At 39.7% G+C, this 11,389-nt stretch overlaps 1 protein-coding gene across 1 annotated transcript; it reads left to right on the forward strand.

Annotated features, from left to right (window-relative positions):
• Positions 1-8,291: 8,291 nt before the first annotated feature.
• LOC311138914 (fez family zinc finger protein 2-like) lies at positions 8,292-11,330 on the forward strand (the record flags this gene model as incomplete). Its single annotated transcript, XM_084173712.1, has 5 exons — positions 8,292-8,376; positions 8,774-9,612; positions 9,923-10,057; positions 10,181-10,313; positions 11,068-11,330. The coding sequence occupies 5 exons, from the start codon at positions 8,292-8,294 to the stop codon at positions 11,328-11,330; spliced, it is 1,455 nt and encodes a 484-aa protein (XP_084029838.1).
• Positions 11,331-11,389: the final 59 nt, after the last annotated feature.

An 11,389-nucleotide genomic window follows, 5' to 3' on the forward strand; every position in this document is an offset into this window, starting at 1 on the left:
TTCATGTCCACATCCCAGCTCAACCCTAAGCCTAACCATAACCCTAGAATGGTAATTCATTGCACTTACAGCTGAAACCCTAACCCTAGATTGGTAAAACATTACACTTACAGCTGAAATCCTACCCTAACCCACGTGTCAAATTCATTCCACGGAGGGCCGAATGTCTGCAGGTTTTCCATCCCACAGTTTTACAAAAAATACAAAACATGCACGTGGGAAGCTGCATGAAACAGACATATCAACTATCTGGCTTCATTCATGGCCTACATTAGACCAGTTATCACAACGCTAGCAGCCTATCATTTACTCAACATAAAGTCTCCAATAGACTTCATAGGCTACTTGCATGGCTTCTAATAAATGCAATTACTACAGTGGCTTGCGAAAGTATTCACCACCCACAGCATTTTTCCTATTTTGTTGCCTTACAACCTGGAATTAAAATGGATTTTGGGGGATTTGTATCATTTGATTTACACAACATGCCTACCACTTTGAAGATGCAAAATAATTTTTTTTGTGAAACAAACAAGAAATAAGACAAAAAAACAGAAAACTTGAGCGTGCATAACTATTCACCCCCCCGAAAGTCAATACTTTGTAGAGCCACCTTTTGCAGCAATTACAGCTGCAAGTCTCTTGGGATATGTCTCTATAAGCTTGGCACATCTAGCCACTGGGATTTTTGCCCATTCTTCAAGGCAAAACTAATCCAGCTCCTACAAGTTGGATGGGTTCCGCTGGTGTACAGCAATCTTTAAGTCATACCAAAGATTCTCAATTGGATTGAGGTCTGGGTTTTGACTAGGCCATTCCAAGACATTTAAATGTTTCCCCTTAAACCACTTGAGTGTTGCTTTAGCAGTATGCTTAGGATCATTGTCCTGCTGGAAGGTGAACCTCTGTCCCAGTCTCAAATCTCTGGAAGACTGAAACAGGTTTCCCCTCAAGAATTTCCCTGTATTTAGCGCCATCCATCATTCCTTCAATTCTGACCAGTTTCCCAGTCCCTGCCAATTAAAAACATCCCCACAGCATGATGCTGCCACCCCCATGCTTCACTGTGGGGGTGGTGTTCTCGGGGTGATGAGAGGTGTTGGGTTTGCACCAGACATAGCGTTTTCCTTAATGGCCAAAAAGCTCAATTTTAGTCTCATCTGACCAGAGTACCTTCTTCCATATGTTTGGGGAGTCTCCCACATGCCTTTTGTTGAACACCAAACGTGTTTACTTATTTCTTTCTTTAAGCAATGGCTTTTTTCTGGCCACTCTTCCGTAAAGCCCAGCTCTGTGGAGTGTATGGCTTAAATTGGTCCTATGGACAAATACTCCAATCTCCGCTGTGGAGCTTTGCAGCTCCTTCAGGGTTATCTTTGATCTCTTTGTTGCCTCTTTGATTAATGCCCTCCTTGCGTGGTCTGTGAGTTTTGGTGGGCAGCCCTCTCTTGGCAGGTTTGTTGTGGTGCCATATTCTTTCCATTTTTTAATAATGGATTTAATGCTGCTCCGTGGGATGTTCAGAGTTTCTGATATTTTTTATAACCCAACCCTGATCTGTACTTCTCCATAACTTTGTCCCTGACCTGTTTGGAGAGCTCTTTGGTCTTCATGGTGCCGATTGCTTGGTGGTGCCCTTTGCTTAGTGGTGTTGCAGACTCTGGGGCCTTTCAGAACAGGTGTATATATACTGAGATCATGTGACAGATCATGTGACACTTAGATTGCACACAGGTGGACTTAATTTAACTAATTATGTGACTTCTGAAGGTAATTGGTTGCACCAGATCTTATTTACAGACTTCATAGCAAAGGGGGTGAATACATATGCACGCACCACTTTTCTGTTATTTATTTATTACACTTTTTTGAAACAAGTTATTTTTTTCATTTCACTTCACCAATTTGAAATATGTTGTGTATGTCCATTACATGAAATCCAAATAAAATTATATTTAAATTACAGGTTGTAATGCAACAAAATAGGAAAAACGCCAAGGGGGATGAATACTTTTGCAAGGCACTGTATGTGTAGCCTACACGCGACCTCAATGCAGTTTCGGTATAGGCAATCTCCATCACACATTCACTAATCTCTAAACTATAGCTGTATGGCGCTGGTAGAGGCTCAACATGTATGTGATTGGCTCCTCATTGTTGTTTTTTTATACACTACCGTTCAAAAGTTTGGGGTTACTTAGAAATGTCCTTGTTTTTGAAAGAAAAGCAAATTTTTTGTCCATTAAAATAACATCAAATTGATCAGAAATACAGTGTAGACACTGTTAATGTTGTAAATGGCTATTGTAGCTGGAAACGTCAGATTTTTTATGGAATATCTACATAGACGTACCGATGCCCATTATCAGCAACCATCAGTCCTGTTTTCCAATGGCATGTTGTGTTTGCTAATCCAAGTTTATCATTTTAAAAGGCTAATTGATCATTAGAAAATCATTTTGCAATTATGTTAGCACAGCTGAAAACTGTTGTGCTGATTAAAGAAGCAATAAAACTGGCCTTCTTGAGACTAGTTGAGTAACTGGAGCATCAGCAATTGTGGGTTTGATTACATGGCCAGAAACAAATAACTTTCTTCTGAAACTCGTCAGTCTATTCTTGTTCTGAGAAATGAAGGCTATTCCATGCGAGAAATTGCCAAGAAACTGAAGATCTCGTACAATGCTGTGTACTACTCCCTTCACAGAACAGCACAAACTGGCTCTAACCAGAATAGAAAGAGGAGTGGGAGGCCCCGGTGCACAACTGAGCAAGACGACAAATACATTAGAGTGTCTAGTTTGAGGAACAGGCGCCTCACAGGTCTTCAACTGGCAGCTTCATTAAATAGTACCCACCAAAACAGCCAGTCAGGTTTGTAGGCCTTGCTCGCACACGCTTTTTCATTTCTGCCCACAAATGCTCTATAGGATTAAGGTCAGGGCTTTGGGATGGCCACTCCAATACCTTGACTTTGTTGTCCTTAAGCCATTTTGCCACAACTTTGGAAGTATGCTTGGGGTCATTGTCCATTTGGAAGACCCATTTGCGACCAAGCTTTAACTTCCTGACTGATGTCTTGAGATGTTGCTTTAATATATCCACATAATGTTCCTTCCTCATGATGCCATCTATTTTGTGAAGTGCACCAGTCCCTCCTGCAGCAAAGCACCCCCACAGCATGATGCTGCCACCCCCGTGCTTCACGGTTGGGATGATGTTCTTCGGCTGGCAAGCCACCCCGTACTATTGTTTGTACAGATGAACGTGGTACCTTCAGGAATTTGGAAATTGCTCCCAAGGATGAACCAGACTTCTGGAGGTCTACAATTTTCTTTCTGAGGTCTTGGCTGATTTCTTTTTATTTTCCCATGATGTCAAGCAAAGAGGCACTGAGTCTGAAGGTAGGCCTTGAAATACATCCACAGGTACACCTCCAATTGACTAAAATGATGTCAATTAGCCTATCAGAAGCTTCTAAAGCCATGACATCATTTTCTGGAATTTTCCAAGCTGTTTAAAGGCACAGTCAACTTAGTGTATGTAAACTTCTGACCCACTGGAATTGTGATACAGTGAATTATAAGTGAAATAATCTGTCTGTAAACAATTGTTGGAAAAATTACTTGTGTCATAAACAAAGTAGATGTCCTAACCGACTTGCCAAAACTATAGTTTGTTAACAAGAAATGTGTGGAGTGGTTGAACAATTATTTTTAATGACTCCAACCTAAGTGTATGCAAACTTCCGACTTCAACTGTAAGCAATGTATAAATGCAGTGCATTCTAAGGGAAAACCCGCCAAAAGCTTGTGTTATTGTAACATTGTATACAGTACAGTGGCAGTCGGTGCCAGTCGAGGCAGATTTTTTTTCAGGAGTATGGCCTTATTTCTATTAAAGCATATTGGATGACTGTCATTCATATTCCATTCACCCAGTTCAATGTAACATCGATAGGTTTAGTCTACTAATGATACTCTAATTTTCCCTATGCCCATCATGAGGTTGCTACAACCTAGTGTATGAATGAAAGTTTACAACGTAGGTGCACACAGGTCGAGAGAAACATTTGAGGTGACAGACAGTGACACATGGACAGACAGTGGCACATTCAATACCACCTTGCACACTCTTGCCTGCATCTAGGTCATCTAGGGTGTAATCATTAGTCCAACAGTTGCAAACAAGAGTTTCTATTGGACAAATTCAGGTATGTTTATCCCCTTCCATTCCATTTGCTTCCGTTTAAGAAACTTTTTTCAACAGAATCGGCAGAATGAATACACCCCTGATCAAGCGTAAACACAGCTCACTTTCATAGCTGCCACGTTGTATTCCTTCTCGCATCTATGCGCTGTTCTCCTCTCACCTTTTCCCTTTGTTTGTGGACTTCAATGCACAACACATCAGCTGTATGTGACCAGGCGAAAAAACCTTTCCAAGCCAAACCATATCAAAACCGCTACACACAGCCTACATCGTTGTCACCATATTAGATAAAGTAACGTCATAGTCAACATAGCTAATTGAACTAACACGTTAATAAACCCGTTACAATCATGCAGTAATGTTACAGTGTATAGTCAGTAAGCAGTTTAGCAGTTACACCGGCGGGTTCCGGTGGCAGTACATTTGTAACACCAAAAGCTTACCTTGACTTGGAAGAGTACCAGTGTTGTGTTGGATAGTCATAACCAGCTAGCTAACATAGCATCCCTCTGTTTGAGCAGGGTGTTTGAGTAGGGTAAACTAGCTAGCTGCATTTGCTAGCTAAGTAATTAAACTGAAAGTGAAAAAAATGACGAAATGTTTGAAGAATTTAATTTGTTCAAAACTGTTAAACTATTGTCTTTCTCTCTCTTTGAGTCAACTACGCACCACATTTTATACACTGCAGTGCTAGCTAGCTGTAGCTTATGCTATCAGTACTAGATTAATGATCTGATCCTTTGATTGGGTGGACAACATGTCAGTTCACGCTGCAAGAGCTCTGATAGGTTGGAGGACATCCTCCAGAAGTTGTCATAATTATTGTGTAAGTCTATGGAAGGGGTTGAGAAACATGAGCGTCCTAGGTTATGTATTGAAGTCAATGTACCCAGAGGAGGACAGAAGCTAGCTGTCATCCGGCTACACCATGGTGCTACTCTACAGAGTGCTGTTGAGGCTACTGTAGACCTTCATTGCAAAACAGAGTGTTTTAATCAATTATTTTGTGACGTGAATATATTTTGTATAGTTTTATCTAAAAAGGATAACTTTTTTAATGTTTTACAATTATTATTACTTTTGTGTATATTTTTCACTGAGGAGGATGGTCCTCCCCTTCCTCCTCTGAGGATCCTCCACTGATTCAGTATAGTATACTATGTCATGTTGTAAGATCTAATTCAACGACAAGAAGTTGCATGAATAAGAATAAAATAAAATAACTCCTGTTTTGTTGAAAAAAAGGTGCACTACTGGTGGTCATAATGCAAATGAACTGGCAGCCTTGAATCAATGTCATATTGTGGTGGTGAATAAAATCGAAATTAACATAGAACTGTTGTTTCCGATCAAAGAAAATGTAATTAATGTTGTTTTATTGTACTGGAATGAATGACAACAAACTATAATTTAATGGGTTAAATTAAGAAAAAAAGTTATAATAAGATTCTGATTGGGGTGAGAATATCATCCAATACTTGTCAAAAACCTAAAGGATCCAATAGGGGGGGGAAATGGTCCAATAGGTTTCCAATAACATTCTGATAGAGATGGCACAAATCCTATAGGATTCAATAAGAGACATGTTCTCTCTAGTCACTTGTGGCATCAGGGCCAACTCTCAGTGGCAGGTCGCTCTGGAAACTTCTCTACTTGACTTCCTGCAGAGTCAACAGCACCAAGGCGTTTTCAACGCTTTCCCTCCACTGTCTGTCACTTAAACTAATACAAAGAAGAGTGAATGTCTGTAAGTTTCTGCGTGTGTTTAAACTGAAGAGAAAATATACATTTAGAAAATAAGTCAATAGGTTTGACAGCGATTCTGAATGTTGTTTACTACTTTTTGCTTCATTTTCAAAATCAAAAGCATGGTTTGAGATAAGAGTTTATGATGTACAGTATAATTGAATTAGGTTTGGAATGGACCTGAATGCCAAACAGCTAGCAGATGTCATCATACATTTGGCATCATGAGCTTGGCACAGGTGTTTTATTATTGTTGTCATTTTACCACCACCTTACCTTTTTAATATTGCATTATGCGTATAATTGTGAACTAATAGGCTGTCTACTTTGAATATGAGTAGACTATATCCGTGATAAACTTTACAGTTATTGATTTAAAAAATATATACATTACATACTGTACATTGAATTATAATAGACTAGGTTTTACTTTCTTCAGTTTTGCGAGGAAAACATGCAGCTTCTGTCAAAACCATGATAGTACAACAAGTCCACCGTTTACTACCAAATATAGTATAGGTCTAGCGTATCACGGTAATAGATTGGGACACAATAAACAAACAAATTTGTCATGAAAATTCAGCGTCCCGGCCAGCTGCATTGTGTAGGCTACATGTTTGCGTGCCTGCTTTGGAAAGAAGAGACAAGAGCTAGTCCCCTAAGTCGATGCCCGAGCTAATTGCTGAACGTGTTAATGCCGAGTAGTGGGCCGAGGTTACAGCAATAGGATAAATGTTTATTGTGTGGACGAGCCGGTAATGGGCCTGAATAAACTCAAATTACAGTTACATCATTTACATATGAGTAGAATTAGTGGGACTCGTTTAAACCCTTCTGCGCTAAAGCTGCAGGTGTGTAACGGGATTTAAGATGTAGCATAATTGGCCTACATATTCAGGTCTTGGTTACGTAGGACTACACACCTTTTTGTCATCAGTAAAGACTGTTGTGAAAATGTATGGCTTATTTTCGTATATTTTCTACATGTTTATCAATCATGTACAAAAAGAGCAGAGAAACGAACGGAAGTCAGTATCCTGAACAAGTGTTTGTCCTTTAGTTTAAACTATGAAATAAAGTCGAAATAAAAGCAGTTTATCTCAGTTCACATTTTCCATATTCACCCAAGAAAGACTATGTCCTGACCTTGAGTAGCCTATTATTAGCCTATCTCAAGGACATGACAATTAACTTATCCACACTCGATATTAAGGGGAGAAAACTTTAGAATGGCATGGTCGACAAAATAAACTTCAACAATGCGTTGTCAAACCAATAATAATAATATATAATAATAGGCATAAAGGAAATCATAATGCGCGTTTGTGGGTGTGAACTTGCAAAGTTATTTTGGAATCTATTTTTGTAGTCATTTGTTGTGCGTCTCAGGTGAAATCGTCTGCAAACAAATTAATTTAAGCTGGTCCTTATGAAAAAAAGAGGAGAGGGCAACTGGTCATTGTAACAAGCACACAAAACTCTGGATTCCAGCAAACTTTTTATGCTGGTTTAAAAAGAGCTCTTTTTATTTAAAGGTCTACCTCTGGCCAGGCTAAGTCTTTTCTTCCCCCTTAATCCGTCCTTTTATTTAAGAAAAACACAAAACCAGGTTCCACGCAGTGCTTTAGTAGCTAAAACTGAAAGAGCTGTTTTTTTCGGGGCTGAGCTGAGTTCTGAATCGCTCTGGAAAATTGGTTCTTCTGAATAGGTGGAGGAAAAACGTTTAATAGGATCCGAGGGAGGTTCTGCTCTTGCGATCTGCACTTTAAACAGGTGGAAATTGGACCTTCTCAATTATTCAAATAGTAATAAACCAGCATGGAAAAACTATTCCATCTCCAAGGATTAGCAACTCACAATTAAAATGTAGTCTGGTTAAACCAGAGGACAAAAAATAATTATTGTTAATCAAGTTAAACAACCTCTGAAGGCCTAATAAATTGTGAATTTTAGCAGTTAGAAGCATACAATCAGAAAATGAGTTTTATGATCTTATTAACTAATTAGCCTAATATTTACCGATATTCCAATTCAAAACATGGCAGCCTGAATTAAATCATTTTTTTTTTTTGAATACTAGGCCTATTTCCTAAAAACAGTAATTGATAGTGTTGTCAGCAACAATCAACAACAAACAAATATTACCAACAACAATAATAATAATAGCCTAATAACACATTGTTCAAATTAACATGATCAAATGGCCCTCATCTTTTTCTTTTTTTTTCGAGAAAGGAATAGACTAAATCATAGTTATTCGATTAGAGAATGGCTGGTGGTATGAGCAGAGTATTTGAGGATGGAGACATAAATAATAATCTGTAATAACTGTCATGCATACCACCCCCATGGCAGTATATAAGTGGGCGGCGGGAGAAGAGGCAGGGCTGGTGATGGCGTTTCCTTGTCACCCTGATATGAGCTAGTCCATGTGATGTAGCTAAATGCAAGAGACAGTGATCTCGCGCTGATGAAGACGTCCGCTTCCAAAATGTGACAGAGCAGTCACGCTGCTATCTCCGAATACATCTGTCGTCGCTTTACAAAAAGGTAAACTTCAACATTGACTCTGACGCTAAGTTTGCTATCAGATTCTCAGAGGTGTTGAATAGGAATTAACTCACTGCTTTTTGTCTTTTTCTTTTCCCTAACGAGCTCTGTAATGTCCTGTTAATTTTGTGTGTACTAATGAGCATTAATCTGGTACCCCTGGACGCTATTGTTCCAGGGATGCCCATTTGAATGCAAATAGGTGAGATTGTAATACCAAGGTCCTTATTAAACTGATGTGGGACCGGTCTTTTCTGGAATTCAGGAGGCGAGGACAGGAGGGCTGGTCGGCTGCTGCTCACACCAAGTTCGGTACACAAAATGTCAAGTTCTCTCCCTTTGGGAACGGTGATGTCTTGCCCACGACTCGATGGCGGTAGGAACGGAGTGTCCGCCGCCCCAAAGGCGCTGGCCTTCTCCATTGAACGGATCATGTCCAAGAACTCTGAACCAAAAGGCCGTTTGGATGAGCGGCGAGTAGTCGAGTCTTCAGAGGGAATAAAGATGCTGGGTCTCTGCTCACCTATACCGTGCATGATCCCCCTGCAACCTTTTAGCTACGATTTACAAGCCAAGGCGCTGATGAACTACTCCGAATTTTGGAAAGCTAATTTCAGAGGAACACTATGCACTTCTGCGGGGATGTGCAAAGCCAACTGCGGGATGTGTGACAAAATTGACTCGGGGTTGAAGCACTCTTTACTACCGGGGAGGGTGATAAAACCCCAAGTCATCCACCAGGCAGTGGCGATGCCCACCAACGGCTCTCTTTATTATTTTAACTACCTGGACTCTGCTTATCACCAGTCTGAGCTGCTAAGCGGACACTTGTTTTCCTCAGCCCTGGCCAACTCACAAGCCTCTCTCAGTGCGCACCAGAAACTGCTACTGCTGGAGAATGCCAAACTCGCCAGCGCTTCGACCGAAAAGTTTCCGACACCTCAGTACCCACACAAGGAGCATCTCCCTGGCCAGCTCGACCAGATAGTGAAGGAGAACAATAGTCTGACCTCGGAGAAAAATGGAGTGAAAGCGCACAGCAAGCTCAACAACAGCTCCACGGACGGGAAACCCAAAAACTTCACATGCGAAGTGTGTGGAAAGGTAAAGGATTTAATTCAGTAAAACGAATGGTATAAAATAATAACGATGCAATTGTTATTGTTCGTTTTGTTTGCTTATTATTTGCTTTGCAAATCACTTACATTTCCTTAAAAAAAAAAAAAAACATATAGACCTATAGACAATAACGCAGTATCAGTTATTGTAAATGTTTTGTGCAATAGATTAGAATAGGCATACCCTATTTATTTGGAAATTAAATTGAAGCTGAAATGTTTGTTTCAATTATCAAAACATCTCACAAATGAAATACAAGAAAAGTGAAAACGAGATTGTTTGTTTTCTTCTGCAGGTGTTCAATGCTCATTATAATTTGACACGACACATGCCAGTGCACACAGGCGCGAGGCCGTTTGTGTGTAAAGTGTGCGGGAAAGGATTCCGTCAGGCCAGCACATTGTGCAGACACAAAATAATCCACACACAGGTGAAACATATCATATTTCCCTCGATAATAACTATATTAGTTATATATGACTATACTATAAACTCCTTCGAGGATTGCTTACAAATAATAATCATATATATATATATTGTATTTCTTTATCAGGAAAAGCCTCATAAATGCAACCAGTGTGGCAAGGCGTTCAACAGAAGTTCGACGCTGAACACTCACATACGGATCCATGCCGGGTACAAACCTTTCGTCTGCGAATTCTGTGGGAAAGGATTTCATCAGAAAGGTAATTATTACCATTTAAACCCTGGTCAAAATATTCAGGATATCCTCTATGGTAGGCTATATTTACAAAAACACGCATTATAGGTTTTAATTTGTCTTAGGCTATATGTTTTTAGAATAATATAACACCAGAGCATCATAATAAAATAATACAGATCATATTATTTTCAGCCTGCGTTATACATTTATGAAATTAATATCCCAGACAAATATTAATTAAAAATCACACTTTTATGACAATAACTAGGCTATATGATGGTGGTAATGATATATCCCAGTTATAACCTAATGCTAATGTAGCCTAGATTACATCCAAAAGTAACAGCAAAGGCACACAATTCCTATTATTTAGAGGCCTATCAAATATTATTGGTAAAAATTGATACCCGTGCTGCCCTCTGATGATGTTGAAGCATCAATCTAAATAGGTCATGTCACTTTACACTAACTAACTCTCCACACAAGACTCTTAAATTCGCCATGGGTCAAGAGACAGAACTTTCTCTGGTTTATAATCTGACCGTTTTCAGTTGCTGTTACGTTTGACTTTGACAAAGTTTGACAATTTATTGACTTCAACATGCAAAGCGCTAATTAATGAAGGCTGTAGAATGGAGCGCCTTTGTGGAGAGTAACTTAATGGTGACCAGTTGACCTTGAGGAGAAGAAAGCAGCTAAATTTGTGTTCCATTTAGTGTATGCTGTTCACTTTATTCGCGATGTTCATTTTTATTAATTTCATTTCCCAATTTCAGGAAATTACAAGAACCACAAGTTGACGCACAGTGGAGAGAAACAGTACAAGTGTTCCATCTGTAACAAGGCCTTCCATCAGGTCTACAACCTAACCTTTCACATGCACACGCACAACGACAAAAAGCCCTTCACGTGCGGAACCTGCGGGAAAGGCTTCTGCAGAAACTTTGACCTGAAAAAACACATAAGGAAGTTGCACGACAATAACTCATGTAGGCCTATATCTGTGGCGACCGATTCTTCCAGGGGACTCCAAAGCTGACTTAAATGGACAGTTTATTAAGCCTCGCCAGTGCACATTTCTCAATGCAGTTTTTCTCC

The sequence above is a fragment of the Coregonus lavaretus genome (genome assembly GCF_964263955.1).
Source record: "Coregonus lavaretus genome assembly, chromosome: 12".
Taxonomy (NCBI): domain Eukaryota; kingdom Metazoa; phylum Chordata; class Actinopteri; order Salmoniformes; family Salmonidae; genus Coregonus; species Coregonus lavaretus.